This window comes from Pisolithus orientalis (assembly GCF_024613125.1).
Source record: "Pisolithus orientalis strain OTSU chromosome Unknown F5J12scaffold_2, whole genome shotgun sequence".
NCBI classification, from domain to species: domain Eukaryota; kingdom Fungi; phylum Basidiomycota; class Agaricomycetes; order Boletales; family Pisolithaceae; genus Pisolithus; species Pisolithus orientalis.
The window spans coordinates 1238535-1263885 of record NW_026260783.1 but is presented as its reverse complement, the minus strand read 5'-3'; the positions used below and the strand labels follow the sequence as shown (position 1 = coordinate 1263885).

General features: G+C 50.3%; 11 protein-coding genes across 11 annotated transcripts; 6 read left to right on the top strand and 5 right to left on the bottom strand.

Moving 5' to 3' along the window:
• Positions 1–1657: 1657 nt before the first annotated feature.
• F5J12DRAFT_712252 (glyoxal oxidase) lies at positions 1658–4214 on the top strand (the record flags this gene model as incomplete). The annotated part of the gene is made up of 12 exons (XM_051740751.1): positions 1658–1831; positions 1890–1980; positions 2034–2095; positions 2149–2276; positions 2366–2464; positions 2518–2548; positions 2598–2953; positions 3012–3187; positions 3245–3424; positions 3471–3733; positions 3785–3905; positions 3955–4214. 12 exons carry the CDS (start codon positions 1658–1660, stop codon positions 4212–4214), a joined length of 1941 nt encoding a protein of 646 aa, XP_051604995.1.
• A 510-nt stretch (positions 4215–4724) lies between these two features.
• On the top strand, positions 4725–5912 carry F5J12DRAFT_712354 (kinase-like domain-containing protein; the record flags this gene model as incomplete). Its single annotated transcript, XM_051740757.1, has 2 exons — positions 4725–4773; positions 4843–5912. 2 exons carry the CDS (start codon positions 4725–4727, stop codon positions 5910–5912), a joined length of 1119 nt encoding a protein of 372 aa, XP_051604994.1.
• Positions 5913–6226: 314 nt separating this feature from the next.
• Positions 6227–7810, top strand: F5J12DRAFT_712116 (ras-induced vulval development antagonist-domain-containing protein; the record flags this gene model as incomplete). The annotated part of the gene is made up of 4 exons (XM_051740744.1): positions 6227–6320; positions 6417–6753; positions 6811–6882; positions 6940–7810. 4 exons carry the CDS (start codon positions 6227–6229, stop codon positions 7808–7810), a joined length of 1374 nt encoding a protein of 457 aa, XP_051604993.1.
• Positions 7811–7821: 11 nt separating this feature from the next.
• F5J12DRAFT_798002 (uncharacterized protein) lies at positions 7822–8566 on the bottom strand. Its single transcript, XM_051744202.1, has 5 exons — positions 8396–8566; positions 8304–8344; positions 8216–8247; positions 8053–8151; positions 7822–8004 (listed from the first exon to the last, which is right to left on the bottom strand). Exons 1-5 carry the CDS (start codon positions 8546–8548, stop codon positions 7907–7909), a joined length of 423 nt encoding a protein of 140 aa, XP_051604992.1. The 5' UTR covers positions 8549–8566; the 3' UTR covers positions 7822–7906.
• An 80-nt stretch (positions 8567–8646) lies between these two features.
• On the top strand, positions 8647–9358 carry F5J12DRAFT_797999 (ribosomal L39 protein-domain-containing protein). Its single transcript, XM_051744201.1, has 4 exons — positions 8647–8736; positions 8803–8842; positions 8903–8948; positions 9008–9358. Exons 1-4 carry the CDS (start codon positions 8721–8723, stop codon positions 9053–9055), a joined length of 150 nt encoding a protein of 49 aa, XP_051604991.1. The 5' UTR covers positions 8647–8720; the 3' UTR covers positions 9056–9358.
• Positions 9359–9416: 58 nt separating this feature from the next.
• F5J12DRAFT_797997 (CHD5-like protein-domain-containing protein) lies at positions 9417–10516 on the top strand. Its single transcript, XM_051744200.1, has 5 exons — positions 9417–9587; positions 9635–9815; positions 9914–10096; positions 10165–10245; positions 10296–10516. Exons 1-5 carry the CDS (start codon positions 9504–9506, stop codon positions 10367–10369), a joined length of 603 nt encoding a protein of 200 aa, XP_051604990.1. The 5' UTR covers positions 9417–9503; the 3' UTR covers positions 10370–10516.
• Positions 10517–10830: 314 nt separating this feature from the next.
• F5J12DRAFT_797994 (malate synthase) lies at positions 10831–12911 on the top strand. Its single transcript, XM_051744199.1, has 7 exons — positions 10831–11198; positions 11249–11384; positions 11436–11765; positions 11817–11951; positions 12003–12207; positions 12257–12755; positions 12809–12911. Exons 1-6 carry the CDS (start codon positions 10853–10855, stop codon positions 12725–12727), a joined length of 1623 nt encoding a protein of 540 aa, XP_051604989.1. The 5' UTR covers positions 10831–10852; the 3' UTR covers positions 12728–12755; positions 12809–12911.
• Positions 12912–13711, bottom strand: F5J12DRAFT_797988 (OsmC-like protein). The gene is made up of 4 exons (XM_051744198.1): positions 13549–13711; positions 13339–13495; positions 13094–13278; positions 12912–13029 (listed from the first exon to the last, which is right to left on the bottom strand). Exons 1-4 carry the CDS (start codon positions 13669–13671, stop codon positions 12970–12972), a joined length of 525 nt encoding a protein of 174 aa, XP_051604988.1. The 5' UTR covers positions 13672–13711; the 3' UTR covers positions 12912–12969.
• F5J12DRAFT_797984 (CPSF A subunit region-domain-containing protein) lies at positions 13701–18183 on the bottom strand. The gene is made up of 12 exons (XM_051744197.1): positions 17884–18183; positions 17434–17825; positions 17094–17381; positions 16864–17042; positions 16446–16807; positions 15978–16390; positions 15685–15926; positions 15413–15625; positions 15073–15241; positions 14896–15015; positions 14513–14845; positions 13701–14466 (listed from the first exon to the last, which is right to left on the bottom strand). Exons 1-12 carry the CDS (start codon positions 18107–18109, stop codon positions 13762–13764), a joined length of 3642 nt encoding a protein of 1213 aa, XP_051604987.1. The 5' UTR covers positions 18110–18183; the 3' UTR covers positions 13701–13761.
• Positions 18184–18284: 101 nt separating this feature from the next.
• On the bottom strand, positions 18285–20921 carry F5J12DRAFT_735208 (major facilitator superfamily domain-containing protein). The gene is made up of 16 exons (XM_051741987.1): positions 20484–20921; positions 20402–20418; positions 20261–20340; positions 20184–20212; positions 20095–20132; positions 19968–20043; positions 19775–19905; positions 19704–19725; positions 19629–19652; positions 19550–19580; positions 19475–19493; positions 19381–19424; positions 19169–19329; positions 18721–19104; positions 18588–18668; positions 18285–18528 (listed from the first exon to the last, which is right to left on the bottom strand). Exons 1-16 carry the CDS (start codon positions 20639–20641, stop codon positions 18378–18380), a joined length of 1446 nt encoding a protein of 481 aa, XP_051604986.1. The 5' UTR covers positions 20642–20921; the 3' UTR covers positions 18285–18377.
• Positions 20922–22738: 1817 nt separating this feature from the next.
• On the bottom strand, positions 22739–25340 carry F5J12DRAFT_193500 (prokaryotic type I DNA topoisomerase). The gene is made up of 10 exons (XM_051738344.1): positions 25157–25340; positions 24737–25101; positions 24508–24680; positions 24206–24458; positions 24070–24151; positions 23886–24022; positions 23618–23838; positions 23349–23540; positions 23110–23292; positions 22739–23038 (listed from the first exon to the last, which is right to left on the bottom strand). The coding sequence occupies exons 1-10, from the start codon at positions 25235–25237 to the stop codon at positions 22893–22895; spliced, it is 1833 nt and encodes a 610-aa protein (XP_051604985.1). The 5' UTR covers positions 25238–25340; the 3' UTR covers positions 22739–22892.
• Between the last annotated feature and the right edge of the window lie 11 nt (positions 25341–25351).

Here is a 25351-nt window from a genome sequence, read left to right as displayed (position 1 = left end):
AGAGCACCGTCGATGGGTCATCAGAGGTGAAGTTGGCCCAGGCGGCTTCAGTGGCTGGTAGCCAGGCCAATTTTCCAAGTGCTGATCATGCGACCACGACTCCCACGCAAGTCGACCCGCCTGCTCAGGGCACTGCCTTAAATACCCCTGTGGACACACCGCCACTAGCGAAGTCAGAAATGTCAGTTCTGCCGTCCGCCACCCAAAGTACCCCTGCAGATGGTGGTGATACAGATTCTAGTCCAGGGCTTACTGGTGACGATGCAAACGTGGTCACTAGCCGAGACACCGCATACTTAGATCCCGACCCGGCCAATGATCCGCCACCGCCGTTCAGCGAGGTCGCTGGTGATGAGGGCGGCGTGCTTTCTAGTGAAGCTATTACCCAGGACGAACAAACTACCGAACTCAGTGGAGATCAAGAGGCTGCAGAAGAAAGACGTCGAAAGTTCTTGCTAAAAGAGTTAGCAAAGTACCAGTCTGAACAACACAAGTTGCAAATGGAACTGGACAACAAATCGGACAAGCAATCTAAACGTGCCTTGACTGTAAAATCGAAGTTGGATGAGTTCCAGGATAGAATGGGCCGTTTGCAAGTGAGACTATCCAAAATAGGATTGCCTGGTGAGGACGTGTCATTCATGATAGACGTCTCGCTAAATTTCCATGATAGGCACACATGCCCCTGTTGTTGTTAACGTGAAACTTAAGCCGAACGGTGACTTCATCAGCAACGTAGCCGAACACATTTTGGAGGGACTCCTGGCCAACACCAGTCCCTTCAGTGTTCAGGTACTCTTACCCAAGAAAGCGCCAGAGTCCAAGATTGACAATCTCCATACATTCATCTCCGAGTGTGTACCCTGTACCTGACCGGACTTGCAGACTGACTGATGTTCCACGTCGCAGGTTTGGCTTCCCGTCGTCCACAGAAAGAGATACCATGACTATCATTGTCTAGGGAAGTTCCTCGATGCCTTGTTGGGTTCTGCTGTCGATGCTTTCAGTGATTTATGAGTAAACGGATATGTACATAGCCATCTGTACTGGTATTTATCCCTCACTTGTTGTGTCTGTGATATCACACTTACTCGTGTTTCATGTAATAATCCCACTAGTATGTTTAATTGCCTCCTATCGATAACCTGCTTTGATACCCGCGTACCGAATGATGCAACGATCGCATGGGAAAATCGGTGCCAGCGTTGTCAATGTCATCCCTCGCATGCTAGGCTTCTGACTAGATATAGTCCTTGGCAGGTTCGCTCCCAGCAGATTTATTGGTATTTTACCTGGGCTTCAAATTCACAAGTGCCAGGTCCACTTTTTGTTTGGGGTTCTGTTTAATCAGTGGCAGGCGATGTATATACATATATGGGCCGCATGTCACGCCCATTCCTTCATCCAGCACCACCCCTGAGGGCGACGACTAGGGGGAACTCGGCTGGCATTCGTTCAAACTTCCGCTCGCGGTGTACTCTTGCCGTGACAGTGGCGATGGACAGAGTATGTAATCTGTGCCGTCTGAAGATCTGACCGGCCCCAGCCCCCAGTTTTGAGAGTTGAATATGGTGCCTCACGGTGATAGGGGCACGCCCTTGCGTTCATATAACTTTGCGGTGGTGAGTACTGCTTCTTCGTTCTATTCATTCCTGACATGTTACAAGCCTTCGTGTTCGCACCAGCATCTCTGGTCTTCCTCTGTTTTAGTCTCCTCACCTCTGGTGGGCGAGCTTGGGGGGGATACTCAAATCCCAGAGGGCAATCTCCACAGACAAGTTTTCTGAACAACTTCGAAGTCGCAGGGAACAGCTATGCAAGCGCCCAGCAGGTGTGTGCATAGACACCAATATGTTCGTGAGCCATCTGTTCCTTAGAGATTGCGTAAGGTATTCTTGGGGACGCTGGATAAGGTTTATATTGTCGACAAAACAGAAAATAATTCATGGCAGATCAATGGCCATCCTGCTTGGGCCAGCGGTACGTCGTTTCCACCCACGCATTTGACTAGGCATCTTGACGTACACCTGAAGAATGGTCGATAAGTTCGAGGCAGACGAGGGTAATGGATGTCATTACTAACAGCTTTTGCGCCGTAATTACTTTTTGCGCTCCCTATTTTCTTTCCCACGCTAACTTATTTTACAGGGAGGAACGGTGCTCGGAAATGGAACATGGCTCAATGTGGGTGGTAACCAAGCGGTGACCTATGGAGGGGTTGCTGCTCTAAGTCAGACAGGAGGACCTCCGTATGATGACCCCGACGGGAGACAGTCGTGCGTACTATCTCCTAATGATGATCCATCATTCGTGGCTTATTGCTTTGTCATAGCATTCGGTGTGTAGCCATGGCATAGATCGATAGTGCACTGAACCTCGTTAGGTTGCTGAATCCCTGTGATAACGGTAACTGTGACTGGGTCCTGGACCAACCTATGACAACGGCTCGATGGTATCCATCACTGTGGGTACTTTTAACGATGTTGTAGGAAGCCAAGCTTAACGTTTGTCTACTAGCGAGACCTTGGAAGATGGAAGTGCGATCATTGTTCGTTTCTTCTCCCGCTGTCACGTTTGATCTTGAACTTGGACATCAGATAGGTGGCTGCCGATGGGGAGGATACGTCAACGACGCATTGCAAGATAATCCTACCTACGAGTTCTTCCCAAGCCGTGGTCAACCCGTTGTCTCGTCGATCCTCCAGAACACGCTCCCTGCCAACTTGTATCCATTGACATGGTTGCTTCCGTCAGGAAAGTTGTTCATACAGTCCAACTGGAATACCGTCCTACTCGATTACAATCAAAATGCGGAGACTCCTCTGGCCGACGTGCCCGACGCGGTGCGCGTGTACCCTGCAAGTGGTGGATCCGTATTGCTGCCCATGACACCTGCGAACAATTATACGGCTACTATCATGTTCTGTGGTGGGAGTAACATCTTGCCGGCTCAGTAAGTTTTGTTTTTCGAAAGAACAAGGTCCCGCACTCATTACATGAGTTATTACTAGGTGGACTGAAGACTGGGATATACCCCATTACCCCGCGTCAACTTCGTGCGTCCAGATTTCGCCAGAAGTCTCTTCTAGCTACGAGGAGGTAGATCCTCTACCGGAGGGTAGGACAATGGGCAATCTGATTTTGCTGCCAGATGGTAGGATCCTGTGCCTCAACGGTGCAAAATTAGGTCACTTTCCATTCCATTTTGTCTGGTCACTTTGTACACTCACCATCTTCTGTAAAGGCACTGCTGGCTATGGAGTTACGGCGTACACTGTTGGACAGTCATATGCAGACCAACCTATATTAAGTCCTGTCATTTACGATCCGAGTGCTCCAGCTGGCAGCCGCTGGAGCCGGGTCGGTCTCAATTCCAGCAACATATATCGCATGTACCATTCCTCCGCGACATTGTTACCAGATGGTAAGTCGCTGTCTTCGAGGCAAAGTCCCCGTACAACGTTTGACAGGATCTGTATTCGTTGCTGGATCCAATCCGAACCCTGATGTCAATACTTCCGCACCCTATCCTACTGAGTATCGTATCGAGATCTTTTATCCTTCTTACTACAATCAACGGCGACCGGAACCCCAAGGGCTCCCTAATCGCGTGGCATACGGAGGGCCATTTTTCAACCTTTCGTTGACCGTCGCAGATTTATTTGGGAATGCCCACAATATCCAGAGTGCGAAGGTCGTAGTCTTGCGCACTGGGTTTTCCACCCATACAATGGTAAGGCGTACTGGTATATCTGCTGACCGCCAATCTGATGGATTTTTTCAGAATATGGGTATGCGATCTGTGGAACTTGACTATTCGTACCTGGGTAATTCTAATGGGTCGGGAGTACTGTACGTTAGCCAGCTGCCACCAAATCCTGCCATCATGCCGCCAGGGCCTGCACGTGAGTGTTTTGCATCAATGAAGTCAACTCGACTTTCTAAGTCATCTAGTTTTATTTGTTGTTATCAACGGTGTTCCATCTGTCGGCGTGCAAGTGATGGTGGGTTCCGGGAGCATCGGGCAACAGCCTACTAGCCCCAATGAGCCGTTGCCCCAGTCTTCTGTTATCCCACAGCAGCAGTCCGAGGGCCCCCTCAACAAAAGCCCCGGCGCAAGTGTCGTTCTGGGCCAAACCAATGGGAATTTGACGCACTGGTTGAAGATAGCAGGTGCATTGATGGTCGTTCTTATGGTACCTTCACTTCATTAGGATGCCTTATCAGCCGTCAATCTGCACTGGCCCAAGGCATCTTTTCTTATTAGGGCATATGAGTGGACTTGTTCCATTACACATATCACGGACATATTACTGGGTTGGTGACCGAATTGCATCTTACAGTATTTCAACCAAGTCAAAGGAACTCGTACGAGGAAATGCCGCTGAACTGGTATTCTGTCAGGACTACGGCGATCGGCATTTGACTTCATTATCCGACACTACATGATACTTGAGTGGCATGGGCGTATCATAGAGCGCAATTAAACACAGCGAACGTTCGTCGTCATGTAAGGAACCGGGGGCGTCGCAATATTTGATCCCGCTAGTGCTGGTATAAAACACATGTATCTTACTGCAACCGAGGGTTCACTCCACCCAACCACCATAACAACCCCGTAGCCCATCATGCCCAGGGCTGAATCCGTCATGGTCGAGCCTCTTCCTTCGCAGAACCCTGCGCCCTTCATAAAACCTATGTCACCCCTTGTGCAGGCAGCCAAGATGTATGTCAAACGAGTCTCTCTCACCTCAAAGAAGAACTGGTGGATGGGTGCGTATTGGTACTCGATCGTCAGCATCGTCACTTGCTACTGTCTGACCTACTATCCTTGGCATACAGTGGAGATCGATGAGGAGGAGTCGAGCACAAAACCGCCTCTGCTTAACTCTTCATCTGATTCTTTCTCGTCCTCGGAAGAGACCAAGGTGGCACCTGATGACGGTCACTACAAGCCAGACGCCGATGTACATGTAAAAAGCCCCTCCCCGAATCCATCGATACCGGTCTATAAACCACCTCGACACCCAACTGCCATCTTCTCTTTCCCGACCCCTACAGCATACTCCGCGCCTCCCAACCCAACAGCAAATCTCGTCCCCTGTGCACAGGGTTCTGCATCCGAACTCTTCAAATGCATTGTCAAGAGGCCCGACGTCATACAGCTCGAAATTAATGGGGAAATGCAATCTAACGCGTCAGACGTCACCACCCAGTTCCTTGCCGAGCTACGTGTGTACACGAAAGTGGCTAGACACCGTAACATTGCTGCATTCCTGGGATGTTTGGAGAATGTGGGGATGGTTCTTGAGTATGTGGACGGACGAACCTTGTACGAGGTCATCCGTCAACGACCACCCCTCACAAGAGATAAGAAGATTGATTTCCATAACCAGCTCCTTGCCGGCCTGACGCACCTCCATTCGTATGGCCTGAGCCACGGTGACCTGTCGTTATTGAACGTACAAGTCACTTGGTCCTCAGATACGATAAAGCTCCTCGATTTTGGGCGCTCTGTCTCCATCGACTCGAGACTCATACCGCCTTCCGACGAGCCTGCTGATCCATGGCAACACTTTGCACGCAAGGCGACGAGCCCAGGTTACAGAACACCCCAGCAGAGGATAGAGCAGATTCATCCAGGGACCCGGCCCTTCGCGGCGCCAGAAGTGTTACGAGAAGAGTGTGAAGATCCCCTCCTCGCGGATGCATATAGTTTTGGGATGATCCTCATATGCATCGACCGGTGTGAAATGGTAGACATGAAGCCATGGGAACAACGCAAAGATGCGGTACCTGACTATTTGTTCGCGGGGGGCGAGATTTTCGAGGAGCGGGCGAGGGAGTACCTGAGGAGATGGGACTTGAGGAGAAGACTTACCAAGGAAGATGCCTTTCCAACCGATAGCTGAGCAAGGCATACACGATCAACCCTTTGCATGGACTCGGTGGTTTTTCTCATTGTTCTAACGAGCCGCACGGATGATACCTACATACCTACCCCCTCTCAGTCGTCTTATACGTTTTTCCCTTCATGACACGAATCCGGATTACGACTTCACCACTCATTCCTTGACTCATCTGTCTTTTCTTTCTATCTTTTTTTCTGCCAGCAATTTTGATCCCTCAGCAATAGTTGTACCCATACCGTACCGTTGTATTATGTAATGACATCCACTACACTCAAATGCTCCCCACGCTACCATACACTTAGTCTGCAAACCAGATGGCCACTGTTCACCCCTCTCGCATGGGGCTAGTCCCACAGGATCGAAAAGACGCTTATGACACTGAACGACGTCACCCGCGCTCACGTTCGAGTTCACCGGGAAGTGGAGGTTTCACGACGTATGGGCGGGGTCGCAGCAGTAGGGAGGGTAGTCGACGGAAGGACGGAGAAGGGGACCAGCACACAGAGAGATACAGTGATAGAGGGAGGGAAAGAGGGAGGGAAAGACACGGAGAGGGGCCAGACGGCTATAGTAGGGGGCGCAACAAGCAAAGAAGTCGGAGCGGCGAACGACCACGCTCATTCTCCCGGCATCAGGATGGCAGGGATATGGAGCGCCAGAGCGAGAACCAGGACCGCCGAGAAACACGACGTGCCAGTCCCGAGTATTCAGACTACAAACGCCCCCCCTCACCAGGCCAAGCGGCACCCTGGAGACAGCAAGAAAACATGTACCCTCCACGTCATTATCGGGATCGGCCACCGCACGGATATGGCATACAAAGCACAGATTACTTGGAGAGGTAGTACTTCCCAGACCTTTTGGCATAGCAAAGGCTGACATGGCTTTTTTTTTGCAGTCGGCGTCTGCAAAGAGAGGCTTCCACCGTCAGTATCTGGCCACCTTCACCCAAACGGCCTGCGAGGCAATTGTGCGTCTATTTTTACATACTTCTATTCTCACTTTATCTAATTACTCTCCGAAAAAGGTCACCAGTGGGATCCTCTCGCAGGAAATCCAAACGCGACCGCCCAGAAACATCCAGCGACTTGGACACTGATTCCGAATCTGAGTATGACAGGCGGCGTCGTGAGCGTAAAGAACGCAAACGTCGAAAGCACAGGGAAAAGACAGAGAAGAAAGGACGGAAGCATGAACGGCCACGGAGCTACGAAGGCAGCGGTGACGATGTTGACCGGCGCCCCAGGAAGTCAAGGAGCAAGAGCAAGAGTCAACAACCTCGCAGTCCCAGTCCGAGCAGGACGCCGTCCACTCCGGCAGGTTCTGAGGAAGAGGAGTGGGTTGAGAAGCCCATTACTGCTTCGATTATTTCGTCGTCTCAATCGAAGAACAACATGCCACCTCCTGCAACCATCCCTACGCGCATGGGTACAGCGCCAACATCGACGTTTGTAAACCTCGATACCGGTGCTAAAGACGACGACGACGACTCTGGTGAAGAAGTTGGTCCACAGCCGTTGATCAAGGTCAACACCACGAAGAAGGTGGACGAACGTGCTTATGGTAGTGCCCTGCTACGTGGTGAGGGCAGTGCGATGGCTGCCTTCCTGCAAGACAGCACAGACACACGTATCCCTCGTCGTGGCGAGATTGGGTTAACTTCGGACGAGATCGCATCATTCGAAGCCGTCGGCTATGTTATGAGCGGTAGCAGGCACAAGCGTATGAATGCAGTGCGTATGAGAAAGGAAAACCAGGTCATTAGCGCAGAGGAGAAGAGGGGTATATTGAAGTTGCAGAGAGAAGAGCGGGCGAGGAGAGAAACCATACTTAGGGAAGAGTTCAGCGAACTCGTCCATGAGAAACTCAAAGCTCCAGAGGCGAAGCCAAGGCAGTAATTTGTGGGTATGGTACCATAACATTTTCGAGTATCAGACCGTATAACAAACGCCACCAGGGGATAATAGCTGTACCAGAAATAACACGCCTAGAGTTCACAGCTCTTCGCGTTTGCCAGGCTCTGCGCCAACGAGTTCGACATCGAAAATCAAAGCGGAATTCGGTGGGATTGCTTTGCCAGCACCGCGTGAACCTCCATAAAAGATAAGTATTGGAAAGCGTTCAAAGCAGCGAAACGTACCATACGCCAACCTTGAAGGGATGGTAAGGGTACGCTTCTCGTTCACGCACATTCCCTGCAGACCTTCGTCCCACCCTTTGATTACCTGCCCGACACCGACTACCAGTAGATAGTTTAACTTGAAAACAAAAGAGCCGCGGTGAGGGTGTTGGAGGACACTTACGTTTGAAATAAAGAGGTTCTCCACGGTCAAGACTGTAGGATAAACGTTTCATTACGTGGGCGATACAAAGAAACTTAGTAAAGTTGACCTTGAGTCGAACTTTTCACCGCTAGAAAAGAGTGTCCCCGTCTGGGATATGCCGCGTTGGTTAAGAGGGAGGGGGTCGCAGCGACAACTCACATAGTGAACCCTGACAGCGTCGCCTGATCTGACCTTCTCAGTACATTTCTCTGGTAAATAGGTGGTTTCGATGCCAAGTTCCGAGGGCTGCTCTTTGGCGAACGCAAAGACCAGCAGGGCCAACAGCGACAACCAAAGCCTGGTGACTTGCATCGCTGCCTGAAATCAAATTAGGAAGAGGCACCCGTGGGAAACTTGGCTTACACGCAATTGCCGATTTGCCGCTGAGTCAGCAACTGTACAGCGCGACTGCCTTGCTAACTTTATTTTTTGGCATCTGTCCTATCGCACCAACGACGCCAACCCCTGCCAACGACGAACGACAATGGTAAGCACTTCCGGTGATTTGGCAACGCTGTAGTGTTGTGTTGCTAACATTCTGGTCAGCCGTCCCAAAAGACGTTCAGAACTAAGCGTATCCCTCGCCAAGGCTGCCCGCCAGAACCGGTGAGTATCTAGCTTGTCCCCGGAGCTCAAAGGCAGTTACTTGATGATAAATCTCCGCAGGCCTATCCCCCAATGGTTCCGCCTAAAAACTGATACTAAAATCCAGGTGCGTGCTAATCCCTGGTCCTGCATCTACGTATCTGACATTCGTCTTGAATCAAACAGTACAATGCCAAGCGCCGGCACTGGAGGCGGACGAAACTCAACATTTAAGCACTCCCATACTATATCCTCCACTACGTTTCACATCACTCCGACTGTCATGGGAGGCGGAGTTCTGCAGGGGCAGAGACGCTTTGATGGCGTGCGCCCCAAAGCATTTGGGAAATGCAGCATGTACCCTCTTATGATGTGTATGACCATGCATCCAAATCTGCATACAGCAATGATCCATCGTTTGCATAAGTTCGTGGTATGAGAAAGATGGATATCTGTCGCTACTTTGATGGGAAGCAGCGTACAAAACGTCGTGTCTTTTTTTCCGTCTACCCGGCGGCTTTGTGAATTAGATAGGGAACGACCAAAATGTTCGAGTAGTGCGATGAGGCAGTGACTTTCGGAATTGCAAATGAAACGCGTGTTAGTCAACGTGTCCGTGACGTTGGGTGAACTCAGGTCTCATCAACAAGACCCATTACCGTGCTTCAATTCTCGGTTCGCGATGTCCCTCATCCTTACGATTTTCGCCTTGGTCTTCTTTACTGAGCTGGTGTCGTGGATTGGCCATAGTGTACTACTTGATCTGGTATGTTCCACCCACCCGACTTCCTACTTTGACTGACCTTGCCGCAGGCATGGGGTATCTGCTGCAGGATGCTTTACAGTGCTTCCATCATCAGACAGCGAGAGCTCAAAACAGAGGTGCTTGCGACGAAGAAAGAGCTTCTGCAAACGAGCGCACAGGATCAGTTTGCAAAATGGGCGAAGCTGAGACGAAGCATCGACAAGGGACTGGCAGAACTTGAAAAACTCAGTGAGTGTTGCACCATCAGACATATCTATGTGCTGGTCGGCGTGGAAGATGGCCATTCTTCTGATACTGGCGGCTGATATGTCATGCTCCTGCTTCAGACAGCGAGCTTGCATCGCAGAAGACAGCTTTCTCGGTCAAATTCAACAGCCTCGTCTGGATATTAACGACAGGACTGCAGTTTGCGGTTGGATGGTGGTATAGGAGATCCGCAGTCTTCTACCTTCCACCCGGCTGGTTTGGACCACTTACGTGGTGGCTTGCTCTACCATTCGCTCCGAAAGGCGAGTTCATGTTTAGAAAGCTATGTAGCACCAGTGATCGCTCGCGCTGACGACTTTTCCACTTGCAGGTTCGGTGAGCGTTGGCGTATGGCAATTGGCATGCCGTAGGGCAATCAAGGTAGGAGAACGAACAGTCAAAACATTCATAAGTGAGCTTCGCCCTATCCAGTCTGCCGCCAAACTAACAATGCACCGGCAGCAGTTCCCGGGGCCACTGGAGTGAAGGGTGGAACGGATGGTACATCGACCAGCGACATCGGGAAGGCATCGTAACATTGGGTACCCTCGGAGGGTCGGCCCTTAATGGTTTTTGGGTTATCACTACCATATATTTACTACAGTCAGAGGTAGTGGTTGATTTTGAGCATGCTAATGGAAACCGGCTGAAGTTTCTCGTGGCTGATCATCGTTCAAGGGTACTAGGTGCGGAGACTAAGATAAGGTTGACAGAATGATTGCGTCAATGACAGACTTGCCCAAAAAAAGTGGGAGCCTGAGAGGCCTGCATACAGAGACATTCCACCAGGGCAAGATCCCCCGACGAATGGCACGGCTGTGAATACAAATGGAACGCTAGCCGGCGAGCGTGGGCGATTCTGGGTTGACCACGCAATGGTATGCGCAAGCGACTGCTAAACAGGGGCTGTCATGTGCAAATTTTTAACACATGAAAGTGCTCTCAGAGATGCGGAACCCCGCAGGGGTACTTCAGCTTTTGTGAATGGCATACGATGCTTTAATCGTCCCCCCATCACCATGGTCCACGGTGTCAAGATACTTTCCAACGTCGTTCCGCAGGCTCAAGCTGAGATTCTCACCGAGGATGCCTTGACATTCCTCGCGGCACTCCATAGGACCTTCGAATCCACCAGACAGAACCTCCTGGTTGCGCGCGACGTGGCCCAGCGCAGGTACGACTCTGGAGTTGCATTCGATTTTCCTCCGGAGACGGCCCATGTTCGTGCTGACCCCACGTGGCACTGTGCACCACCTGCACCAGGCTTGGAGGACCGCAGAGTCGAAATCACGGGTCCAACAGAACGGAAGATGGTCGTCAACGCTCTAAACAGCGGAGCAAAGACCTTTATGGCTGACTTCGAGGGTAAGCGAGGGCACTACCTTCCTCAACCCGTCGCTGAGCTCTGCCACAAGACTCGAATTCCCCGACGTTTGCTAGCATGATTACCGGTCAAGTTAACCTTCGTGATGCCATAAGACGTCAGATCGACTTTGAAGTAGGCGGCAAGGCGTATAAACTTGTCGCGACGCCGGCGGTGCTTATAGTTCGGTACGCGTCTTCTCCTAATAGCGGCTGGACTCGAGGTTCACAATAAAACAGACCACGGGGTTGGCACCTAGATGAGACCCGAGTGGCAATTGACAATAGTCCGGTCTCTGCTTCAATCTTCGACTTTGCACTTTACTTCTTCCATAACGCCCATGAGCTCGTCAAGCGTGGTTACGGACCTTACTTCTACCTTCCGAAGATGGAGCACTACCTCGAAGCCCGTCTTTGGAATGACATCTTCTTATTTGCACAGTCGTACATCGGACTCTCTCACAACACCATCAGAGCAACGGTTCTGATCGAAACTCTTCCTGCGGCTTTCCAGATGGACGAAATTCTCTTCGAGCTGAGAAACCACTCGTCGGGACTAAACTGCGGAAGGCAAGTCCTTTTCCAATCGTGTGTGAGGCTTTCACTCACTTTTATAAGCAGATGGGACTATATTTTTAGCGCCATCAAGAAACGAAGGGCGGACAGAGGTACCGTGTTCCCAGACCGGAAGGATGTTACCATGACTGTTCCATTCGTGGACGCATATGTACGCCTGCTCATCCAAACGTGTCATAAGTACGTCTGGGTGTTTCTAGCTTGCGTTTTTTGAGTCAACGATCAATGTAGGAGGAAGGTGGCCGCCATGGGTGGCATGTCTGCCCAAATTCCAATCAAGAACGACCCCAAGGCAAACGAGATCGCTATGGAGAAAGTGAGGGCTGATAAGTTGCGTGAGGTCACCGCTGGCCATGACGGCACGTGGATTGCGCACCCCCTGATCCACAACATCGCTCGCAAGGTCTTTGACGAACACATGCTAGGGCCCAACCAGGTCAGTTCTTAGTTGCTCTCCTTGGCCTCCCAGGCTGATACAATATCAGTATCACGTACGCCGCGAGGACGTCCGAGTTGCAGCCGCTGATCTCACGAATGCCAACGTTCCGGGTAAGATCACGGAAGACGGCGTCCGTTCAAACGTCTCCGTGGCTTTGGCGTACTCCACGGCATGGTTAGAAGGAAATGGCTGCATTCCTGTCAATCACCTCATGGAAGACGCAGCGACAGCTGAAATTGCCCGTGTCCAGCTCTGGCAATGGGTCAAATATGCCGCGCGAATGAATAACGGCCAACCCATTACAGTACCGTTCGTCGATCATATAATCGATGAACTGGCTCCGACAATCAAATCTACCGTCCCGGGAATTAAGGAAGAACACCTCAGAATCACGACGAACTACTTGAAGGGTCAAATAAGGCAGCAGTGGCCAAGCGACTTCCTTACCAGTGATCTGATGCCGTTCTTGACTATGGCAGATGGAGTGGAGCTGAGGTGGCAGCCCAGTTTCTTGTAGGTTTCAGGTGGTCACTTGAACGAGTCAGGTTGGTGAATCACGTCTTCTTCGGGCATGACACGGTTGCTTAATACTTGTCAGCCATGGGTCGCAATGATACATGATCAATCGATTGTCTCGACTTCCGAGCTTGATGCACACCAGAAAAGGTTTCTTGAGTCTGAGGGGAGAACAAATTTGATTATGCATCCCAACACGCAGGTATTCTCGGTAGTCTAAAAAAATTCCATGTCAATGACCTATTAAATCTTCGAGAGATTGACTGTTGCGCCATGTGTAAGTGCACGGCTGTATGGACAAGCCTATGTGTAAAGCGGGGGAATATGGTCGATCAAGTGTAGCAAGGGTAAGTAAAGGCGGACGTACCTCGTGTGCGGCCTTGATGAGTGCCTCGTCCTCGACGCCTCCGACTTGGATGTCAACCGCGATGCCGAATCCGCCGAGCTCTTCTACCTCACCGAGGTGTACACTCGTGCGAACGACCGCACCCTTGATGGCGTCCGTCTTGCCCAGACGACTAGCTGTCGCTTGGAGGGCTCCGAGGAAGCATGCTGTTCAAGTGTCCCTGGCAGTTCGGTTGCGGGGTGTGGAAGATGAAGACGAAGACGTACATGCGTAGCCCATGGCAAAGAGTTGCTCCGGGTTCTGTCCCTCGCCGTCACCGCCCAACACTTTGGGCTTGGCAAGTCGCAGTGAGAACGGGACCTCGCCATTGGAGATAACCAAGCCGCTGCGCCCTTTTCCCGATGCGGCGGCATGTGCAGTATACTAAGATTCAAAGGCGTGAGCTGCATTATGTCGATGCGAAGCGACAGTCGGACCGTGTGGTTCTTGAGGATAATAGTGTTCTTCTTTCCGGTACTGGCTGTTGTACAGGAGCGTGCTTGTGCAGCAACAGCGCGGCGAGAGGCATTAAGACAGGTGCGAAATGGCATGGTGAGCATTGTGCTGTACTCAGGGAACTCAACAAACAATCAAGTTACTGGTTTCGTTGGCGCACATGCGTACAATACACACAAGTTCATATAGAGTATCTAGAAACCGCTTGCAGTGATCCTCAGCTGCTCCAGTTTCTTCAGCACCTCTCCCACCGTGCGATCCAATTCGCCCGCGATGGAACTTTGCTTCGAGGCAGGAAGTCGAGCATACGTTTCGCAAAGATCACCATCGACGACAGCCTTCACAGGAGCATAGTAGCCCCTCCATGCGAGGTGATCACGACCCACTAGGCTAATTTGTTCCGTCCGCATGTGTTGCTCGAGCGTGGAGATGAAATCAACATCTTCTTTCGACACGAAAGGAACAAGAACACCGATAGTACCATGAATACCGGTGTACAAGAGCACTTCTCGTCCTCCCGCAACAAGGGATACCTTGTGTATCGAGGTTACCAGGTCACCAATGTGGAAGTGACACAACATCTTGGTCTTGTGCGGGGCACCCATCAACTGCCCTTTCTCGTGCAGTATACCGGCGCCTGTTGGGTCATCGTCTACTTGGTCCGAAACTTTTTGGTCCAGGCGATTCACAAAAATGTTTCCAAAGCGATCGCTGGCTGCCACAGTGCAGTAGTCTATCATCGTGGCAGCGACAGTCCACCGCGGTTGCATGTCGTCAGCGAAGATCAGAAGTCGATTTTCAGGTGCTTTGTACACGGCATAAAATATCGAGTCTTGCATGTCACCAACCAGAATTCTCGAGCCTTGAGTGTTGAGTGTAACAATAGGCGAGGAAAATGTCTAACTCCGTGTAAGTTTTGGAGAGAGAGAAAACTGCCATAAATACCTTGTTTTCCACTTTCCGAAGCAGTTTTTTCTTCCCCATCTCGTATACACGTAGGGCCTTGCCTACACCCGCAACAAGTCGTCCTTGGAAAGCTATCATGGCGAGCGGCACGTCGTCGAGCTCTGTCTTGTGCAACAACTCTAGACCAGTCCCGTCCTGTGTGAATGTGTACGTCCGCAGAAAACCACTAGTGCATGATCGTGGCGCCAAAAGTGTATCTGACGCAGTGCCTACAACAAGGTGGAGTTCACCACCCCGAGCAGCGAACGGAACGACTGCTAGACAAAACGCAGCCTCGTTGTTATCCAGGTGTACTATCCCGACCGTCTTCGCCTACTAGTGAATGAATATATCGGTTGGACGCATGAGACAATTTCTCGCACCTCTACAGGATCGATGATCCGTATTGCTGATGCCCATGTCCCGGCCAGTGCTTTCACTCGACCGAACACCTCGGATGGAAGTTGGAGCATTTCCTCATCGACAGATTTGCCGGCTTGTCTCTGGAAGTAGGTCAGTGGGTCATGACATGTTATTCGGCTAGACACAGTATGGCCCACCAATTGCGCTAGCTGTCGGTTAATAGCATCCTCACTTAGAACACGATGGTCACCCTCGATGAGATACAAAAACCGGTTTGTGGGGTGCGAGATGAACTTGCGAGGAGTACAAGCGAGCGGAATGGCATCTTGCTTTAGTTTCATTCCAAGTTTTGGAATTTGGAATATGCTAGAGGTAGGCGTCAGTTCTCGGTTCCGAAATGAAGGTGTGGCATATTGCGTCTCAGTAGGAACGATTGGTAAAATTGAAATATGTTTTTCGGCATGTCCTCCAAAGAGGTTCTCCAAAAGAAGTGGTTGCATCCTAGGTAGGAACATAACTAGAGTAAGAAAAACTCACCGAAGCATACTTCCGGTAATTCCTATGAAGCCCTCTGGACTGAGTTCAGCAGAGAAGCTCCATGCGTAATCCAGGTTCTCAAAAATGAGAGGAGTAAAATGCATCAGGTTTTGATGAGTGTAGTTTAGCCACGACCTCGAGGAAAGTGCAAGGATTGCAGGACTTTGCTGGATTTGCACGCGCAGTAGCTTGATTGGGCGCGTACCTAGGAACCTAGACAAACACCGTAAACCAAACGGATGCCCTCATATATACAGCAAATAAAATCGCACCGTGTACGTGTATCTGTGAGCTGACCATTGATAGGGTCAAGTACAGTACGCAACAGGACCCCGTTTTGCAAACCAATATTAACGAACATCGTTGGTTGCGCTTTGTTGATACTTGCATCCAACATGTCAGTAATGCAGATGGAGGACGGCGGTGCAGTCAATGCTTGGAGACTTATGGTCTCCAAAGTACTCTCCGGGTCCAGTGAGATAATCCGAACAGTTTGATCCTCACATCCCACTGCCTATGACAGGGACTATTAACCTCGAGAGACCCTCTACATAATACGGCATACCAGATAAGGTGTGCGCTGTCGTCCTTCAGGGACTTCCGCGACGCTGAGGGCAAGTACAGTGGAACCCATGGCCTTCCGATCCTGATATTCATTAAGCTGACCGTCCAGGTCAAGTTCAAAGTAAACAAGTTCGGCAGAGCTGAGCGCTACCACCACCTGGCGTTTGTTCGTAGTCGCGGCCACTATGGTCCTTCTATCCGGTACACGCCACTCATTCACGCGCCTATCAGCGAGGACATGCCGTATACCATGAGGGTGGACTTGCAGAAGGGCATCAGCGCCTATCTGTTGAACGGCAAGCGTAGGCGCAGATGACAGGAAACCGGTATCTTGCACTTCCTCGATCGTCTCCCCTATTGACAACACAAGCGTACCATTAACAAATGAAAGAATGATGTATGAATCAAATTCATCTGCAATTGATGGTTAGTACGTGCAGAATGAACCATACAATGTGAAACCACAAACCAGACTCTCGTTGCTTGGTAGTCCACACAGCGTTCGGAATTCCTGGCAACTCGGAGCTGACAGATTCTTCGACATCTAAGCCGTGTCGAAGCATTCTGAAGGTACTTCGCGAACCGCGCCCACAAGCGGCAAATATCTGCGGGGTATCTGAATTGGGCAATACATTCATTACCTTCGAATCCATGATCGGGTCTAGCGATTCGAGCTCGTCAGCCAATGCAAGGTTTTCCAAAGCACGGGGCCGGAAATGGGCGTGGGGTAGTGGGGCTGTAGGGTTGGCCATGCCGAGCGCAGGATACGATGTCGAACTGAATTCAGGTTCTTCATCATCATCACCCAACTTTTGGAATTGATACAGGTGGCTAGGTGAAAATGTCGTCAGTGATTGGCCTTCAGTACTCACCTAAAAAGCACTCACTGATTACCGAATTCCGCGGCGACAAAAAGGAAACCAGATTTGAGAATACACAAATTGGAAGCAACAGGTACAGTGTCAAAATACTTGATTTTCAGTGCTTTCACTTCATCTTCTTCATGGTCGATCGTTACTTTAAAGAGGTCGCCGTCTTCGCTTTGGAGGAGGAAAAAAAAGGCACCCTAAATACGCGTACTGTGAAAGCTAATCTACAAAATCATTTGACGACAAACCTTCATTTTGTGCATTACAGCTGCCACTATAATGATACCACGTGAGGGGTCTTCAAGGGGGTGCCTTCTGCGTGGAATGGGCACTCGGTGCTGGGGACGGTCCATGTGGCGGTAAATTATATGATCTTCACAACAAACCAGAACGCCGGAAGGCCCATCAAAGCGGTCGGACGACGCTACTTGGCCACCTGGTACTTGTACAAGTAAGTTAGCCCTTGGGTCCGTTGGTTCACTCCATTTCCGGACGACATGGTTGAGACCGAGGTCCAGCTCATAGTAAGTTAACATCTATGATTACCTTCGTTAGTTTCAATGACGACAGGAGCGGCATGAGTCGTACTTTGTCTGCAGCGTTGAATGCTTCGCCAGTGGGATCCTGGTCGGACTCAGAGTAATCGACCTCAAGCGCCGCAAACAACGGGTTCTCAAACCCAACGTCAAGGCCCACGACGTTGTGAATAATAGCGTTGTTTTTGTGTGCTTCCAAAGGGGAGGAGATGGTCAAATTGGATGCAGCGTCGCGATTGAGGATGTACACTAGTTTCGCTTTCTCCACGGCAGCTATCATGACGCTACGCCCCTTAGGGTCTGTAGCCAAGTATTGTCCGGGCACTATCCGCCGCGCTCCAGACTTGCCAAAGGTTTCCTGGTGCAGCTTGACAAAGCTGGTGGTTTTGGGATCGTAATCCAGTATCACTATGCGGCCCGAATCCGATCCTAGGATTGCGTAGTCTGAGAACAGAGTATGAATGAGACTGAAGCAAGAGCATGATACGTACGATGGGCTCACCCTTCGTACTTCCGGTTAGCCGAAACGCCGCCAGAGAACGGATTGAGCCAAAGACATCCGTGGCAATTACTGTGGAGAGTTTCCCTGTCTGTACATCAGGTCGTAGGAGCTCAAGGCGTGTGCCATGAGAAATAATTATCTCTTGTGTCCGTGCCCCGGAGAAATTCCCGACGACTGCCTGCGTCACGGCTGTTGGAGGCTGCAGCGTCAGATTGTACAAGTGCATACCAAAAGTTGCCCGGTTGCGGGAAGGAAAATGGACACAGAACGATGAAAATGAACGCGGCCTCAGTGATCCAGTGGCGACGCGCCCAAGTCAGTCGGTCTTCGGGAGACACACCTGTTTTGTTTTGTTTGTGGCTAGACCTGTTAACAAGTCACCAAGTAGCACCAACAGGTTTCGTGGGGTGGAAACGATAACTTATTGGTCTAGGAATGTGAATGTCGAGCGTAGATAACAAGTACTCTGAATATGCCGCGCGATTTCCGGGAGTTCAAATAGCATATCTAAATAGAGGGCTTTCATCACCCATGTCCACAAATTCATCCCCCCGATCATCCGTAATCCCCTGTTCACGGCAAAGCGCATCCTTCTGCTTGTTAATCCGTTGATAGTCCCACATCGCAAAACACGATAGCAGTATCCTGACCGGACAGTCGTAATAAATGAAGAGCATCACTAACGCAGAAGAAAGTAAACCCACGAAAGACTAAGGAAGCCTATTATTGTGCCGTGACCAACGTGGAAACGAGGGGGGTCCAAATAGATGAACGAGGAGCATATCCTTCGGGCGACATAAGAATGAGACGTTTGAAGACGCAAAAAAAAGTCATTACCCTCCCAAATTCCCAAGGCCAATGACCATTGCAACAACAACACCGCGTTTGATGTCGCCGCCAGCGTTCGATGATGCCCAAGCGAGGTCAACTGCTATGGTCGGAAACACTCCTACAGCAGCCAAAACAGCGCCGGCATAGGATGCGGCGGAACCGCTTTGTGTATAAAGGACGATATAACCAACCAACGAGACAAACGCTCCGCCAATCACGTATGGTCCACGGAGTTGATGCTTGTCTGAAAGAACGCCAGCCAGAATGGTAAATATACAGCCACAAACGAATGGGGGGACCGAAAGCAGCTGTGCATTCGCAGCAGAAAAACCTAGTTCAGTAATGATTGTGGGTGTAAAAAGAGCGATAGCGTAAACCGGGATGAGTAACCTGATTGTCCAACCATAAAATATGAGAAACGCAGAAACATGGAGGACGAGATATAACCACCTACCCAATATATATACCGACTTGAACATAAGATTTGTAGTCCCTGAGGGCTTGGAGAACGAAGCGGAACTGATAATCGGTAGAGAGGTTGTTCGAGTCTTCCTTTAGCATCTCAATGACATAGTGCCTCTCGGCATCCGTCAAAAAAGACGCTGTGTCAGGGTACTGCATGACAGAATTTACTAAAGCTGCCAGCCAAGTAAGCGGAATGCCTACATCATACAAGAAGAAGAATGAGGTTAAGGCTGCTATGATCGTCGCTAAACGGGGCTAAGTTGCATTCAGGAGACTTCAAGTGCAAGAGATTTACCAATGCCTTCCAAGCAGAACTAGTGGACCAATCAGTTCTCGCCAGACTGGAGAGTGAACCAGGTTGTGTGCTTACAATCCACTGCCATCCATGGAGACCTCCGATCCTGTTTGACAGAACTGTCAGCCGAGAAGTGAAAAAAAAGTTTTCTCACCCTTCCATCTTCTCAATAGCGTAACTGCGACGGAAATCTAAGTCAGGGCTTTCGGTCGGGGAAGACCACACTTACGCCAGAATACCGCCGAAGGCACCTTCCTAGCCTTGAGTTGTGCATAACTATGCTTCAGTATGGCCACTCACCTGCAACCGTCGCTGCAGAGAAGAAGATTGCAATGCGCAATGATCGTTCAGCCTTTGGGTACCAAAGGGATATGTAATATGTGACACCAGGAAACAACCCAGCCTCTGTCAGACCGAGAAATATCCGAGCACTAGTATGTACCGAGAATGCAAGCGATGAGAGATCGACACATTCTCGAACAATGATACTCACACAACAAGGCCTTCGAAGGTATTCACAAGACACATCAGGGTCATAACTAGGCCCCATGCGACCATAATCGAGGGTACTGATATGGCAAGGTTAGAGGGCCTAAGGAGCAGTGGTAAAATAAACGCACTCCACCGTGAAGGCCTGAAGAGCTTAAGGGCGATGTTTCTGATAAATAGTTCGCCGAAGGTAGTTCTGATAGTCGTATACCTGACTTACGACGGCACCTCTGCGAAGCTATAAAGGATCTGTCATGATATTAGCAGTCCTGAACTATCAAGCAACCTATAACATACAAAGAAGACTGCAGCCGCTATGTTGTACCTATACCCAGTCAGGTCCAGATCAGTCGACATGCCAGCAACCTTGGCATTGCCTGACGCCGGTGTCCTCATACATATATGAGTGCTCAAATGATGATCAACACGAAGACGTACCGACATTTGACCGATCGCTGTCGTGTAGATGATATCAGAAGACCTCCACATGAAGGAGCGTACGACGTTTGCCTACACTCACAGAAATGAGAGCAAGTAGAGGAGCGAGACAAACGGCAGAAGATGCCAATCAATCTTCCGCAGGACCCGTGCGCGCTCTTGAGCATCAAATCCGGCGCCGACGGGGCCCTTTTCGTTGTCAGGTGCTGTGTCTGCGCTGATCCTGGGTGACGAGGACATGTCGTCTGGCACAGAGGGAGAAAGATCGACAAGAAGACGCAACTACGGCGCTCCAGCGAAAGGTTTATTTTATTTTATGCATTCGACGCCCCATAACGTGATACGTTCACATAATAATATGGATCGTGACCACTGAGGCTACTCGCTGGACCCTGGCCGGTGATGCATTGATGGCCGTTTGCTTCCGCACCAGTGCAAGGCAACCGGGTCACGGATGCAAATAGATGCCTGATAAACACACGATATAAGGGTGAACGTGGATCACTGGGTTGGTGAAATTAAAAAACCGACACACGCCGGGAAGGGGGTCATCGTTATGTATACAGGCAAGTATGGCTAATACAGTCAGAGTTTCCAGTTTCCTCTTCAGGATTAGGGTGTCTGTAATAAGCTAGGATGTGATTGGTCTAAGACTCGGGCTGCAGTGTTTCTAGCTGGACCACATTGTCTCGCGGGTATCTTGCCGGATGTTTTATATAGCTGGAACGTTGGCCATTTGTCGAAGGTTGTTTTCGTGGGACAATCAAGTGCGTCCCCGGGTCGATGAGTCGGGAACAGAATTTTAAGACTGACGCATACCACAGTCTGAACACACACTCTACAGCCATATGGCACCGCCCGTCCATTAAAAATCATCCGGAACTCCAAACATCCCATTCTTGGTCTTCAAATCGCGTTTATTGGCCCTTTTAGTACTAGTGCCTTTCGATCCACTCCGAGTGCCAGCACGAGTAGTCTTTGCTCCTTTCGTAGTCGTTGACGCGGATGTTGATTTTGCACGTTTTGACGGTCTAGGGCGACCATTTTCTGGGCAGTCTATCATGCACGTCGTATCACCCCACAATGTCGCGTGCGCTGTGATAGGCGGAAACGCACCTGCAGTCCAGTGTCCGGATTGACCGCAGCTGAAGCATTCGCCACGCGAAGGTGTTCCCGCCTTCATACCCGTTGGTCCTGAGTCGGACCGCGAAGGTCCAGCAGGACATGCTATAATAATAACCCAATCAACCATTGAGATCCCATTGCTCAGCAACGTCATGGTCGACTGGCACACTTACAATTCATGAAATGACCGGACTTGCCGCATTTAAAACACGCAGAGGCATCCCCCTTCGAGATATGAGAATTTGTACTTAACGGTTTCACAGTTGGACACGCTGCGCATGTGATGAACGTACATAGCAACCTATCATGATAGTCTTACCTGAAGCCCAATGGCCCTCTTGATCGCACTGCGGGGAACTTGTTAGCAGATGTTTCGCACACATGGCACGGCGTACCCTAAAACACCTCCCGGAAGAAGAGGGATTAGTTTGACTAGTCGAGCGTGTCACCGACGTCGATGCCCCTGTCGACCTGCTGGGTTCGTCATCCCATTCAAAGAACCCGCATCCCTCGTCTCTGCCCTTTGAGCAGCCCCAGAACATACGTCCTTTGTTTCCACCATCCTTAGAGACTGTTCGCCGACTGGCATTCTCACCACATCGGCATGTTCGGACCGCTATGCTATCTGACTCCTGAAGATATATCAGTACCAATGCATCTTGCCACAGCTTCCAGACTTAAGTACTCACGGTTTGACTCGCTCCCAAGGCTCGCTTCGCGGGCACGAGAGACGGAGATGCATCATCTGCAATATTGGCCTGACCTTCAATCCAGGCTATGAAATCGCACTTGTCTACGCTGCAAGCATAATATTCTTTGCCCTGTCGAAAAGACCTTTGTTGTGTCACTTTTCTGCGTGTAGCAGGGATGCCACAGCGACATTGCGGTATTGGTATTTGAATCGAAATCCCAGTTCGTGTCACTGAGGAGTCGAACCGAGCCTCATGAGTGCCACCTGGGCGCGTGGTGGCTACGTCTGTGCGCAAAGGAGGCGTTATCATTCTTGTAGACGCTTGAGGAGGTTCATCTAATTTTGGAGATGTTAGGCCCTCGTACACAAGTATACAGGTCAAATCAAACGTACCACGTTTTGGAGGACAAGGTGGTCCGACTGGAGCCTGAGTACGCCCTCGAGTTGAGCGCGTTTGACGTCCTGCACTTCGAGTTCGAGCCCTACCCCCATTGCTAGGTCCGCTAGTGCCGTTATCATCATCATGATCGTCTCTCCCACCTCCGCCGCCACCGCCGTTGCCCGCACCACTGTTTCCTCCGCCAGGATTATGACCACCATCCCGACGTCCGGGGTCCTCCGTCCTATTGCCTTCGATATACCTTCGCACACTCTGAAGCCATCACCCAAAGCACTCTATACGAAGACAGTAAAACTTACCGAAAGAACTTTATCAAATTCCCTTTTGGCAATTATATACATCTCTCGGTACTGTTCGATGCTCTCCAAGAGCATTTGATCCTTGGATTTAGTTCCTTCGCACACTTGAACCATGCTGCGCTCTGTCTGCCGGCACACACCGCAATAAATTAGCGTCGATATTATCCGATAAAACCGCTCGTGGAACGGAAACTTGCCTCACGTCGTAGTTGCGGCTTCGACAGACTGCGATCGAACCCAATCTCGTTGTATCCCTCCACCAACCCCATGCCAAGGGTGGAGGGCAAGAGGTGCTTTGTGGTTCCATCCATCCGCTCAATCACGTACTCACGATCAATGATAGTCTGTATGTGTTGAGCAATGGTCGCATCTGTCCCTGTAAAGCATCACCCAATTAGTCGTGCAGTATTTTCGAAAGTTAGAGACACCTACCTATGCCATTCTTGTCCATCAATGCAACTAGGTCCGCCTCAGTGAGCAAGGATGGTGGCGTCGTCTTTCCCTCTTTGATCTCACAGGATGTAGGTTCAAACTCCTCTCCATCCCTGAAGTTGGGTATCTCCTTTGCATTCCACTTATCGTACGGATAGACATCCAGGTAGTTCCGCTGTAGCACGATTAAACCTGCTCAGAAATACCGCAGTCAGCGAGGCGTGCGGATTGTGAGCGACTGTGAACTCCTGATGAATTGACCAACTGACCAGTAGCATAAAACTCTTCTCCACCATACTCGACTTCGACGGTGGTCTCAGAACCTTCAGCATCCTTGGAACAACTCGCTAGGAATCGCCGTGTGATGAAATCGTACACCTTCTTATCATCTCCAGCCAAGTTCCCGGCATGCGCGGTGGGATGGATGGGGGGATGTGCTTTGTCGTTGTTCTTTCCCTGGCGGGGAGTGTTGAACCCACCTTCCTGCAGTCTAATCACGTGGAGAGGTAGAATTAGGGTTTCAGAATATTCACTCACCCTTGTGCAAACATCCCCCACGTACGATCCACAGTCTGCTTTGCGATCAAGCTCATGAAGTCAAACTTCGGGTCATATTGATCCGTCTCTGTACGTGGATATGACAGAAAACCTTGCTGATACAGTTTCTCTGCGATCTTGCGGCGCGTCAGAATATAAACCACATGAAAAAGGAGTCTCACACATCTAGGACTTTCTTGGGGGCAAGCTTGAGTAAACGCGAACCAGCCTTCTGAAGCTCGACAGTAGTCAACGGCAAAGGTTTCCTAGCAGGTTAATGAGACAACGGGGCAATTAAAAATAAGTGGTTCCCTAAGCACCATTTCTTGACGTTCTTCTTCGTTACTTTTATCACCCGCGCTCGCGGTGATGCCACGATACCCTCATATATCTCGATGACTACGTCAGCCGCAAATAGGTGACCTCTTCTCCATGTGAAATCGACCTTCTTCACCTCGCCGCTAATCTCGCGATCCAATGAAAGGAAGATGTACCAAAAGTCTTCGGGGGTGAAAGACTTCACCTGATTATACCTGGCGACAACAAAGCCCAACGTAGGGAACTGACATGGCCCTGTTCACATCTTGAGAACACACTCTCGCTTGCATTGGCAGTTTCATACCGTACGATACTACACGTATGTCTTTGAATTGGGGCAAACGTTGCCGAAGAGTAAGGGTTTGCATGCGAGTGAAAGCTGCTCCGATGCGCAGATCAAGGATAATCCGCGCTTCTACGGCATCTGCTTGGGCTTTGTCAAGTTCCACTGAATGCTGTGCAGCACGGTGAATTTGCCTTTCATTTTCTTCCGTGAACGAGGGAAAGGGACGCGTATGACACATCAGACGTACTGTGCAATGATAGCGCTGAACCTGGCTCGTTTGACAAGGATGTTCGGTCGCGCTTTGCGACAGACGGACATGATCTCCCATCCAATGTTTTCACCCTCCCTGTCACAGTCCGTCCAAATCATTAAGGTATCTGCTGTACGCGCTTCGGTCAAAAGATTTCGTTCGATGGACTTGAAGTCGGCGGGAACCGCAACATGTAATGGAGCATCGAACAATGAAATCGGATCGCACGAATACCAACGATTGTATGCATCTGAGAAGTTGTGCTCGAGCAAATGCCCAGCGACGGCAGTCATCGTGAAGGCGGAATTCATCTGTGGATAGTCAAAGTCGAAATTCTTGATGAATTTACATTGAGTCTGCCTCTGAAAAGATTACACTCAGTTCAACATTGTCGATTACAAGTTAAAGAAGACGTGCAGTTGTTATCCTGCCACCAGACAGGATTTGGCTGATTGACCTCGCAATGGATGGTTTTTCAGCGACACACAACACGCGCATGACGACGTTACCGCTCGCCCAATGCAATCGACGTCAGGATGATGTGTGAGAAGTGTAAAGAGCCAGGAAGTAAAGTACGGGACCCTGCGACCTGCGCCCTACCGTGGATTGCAT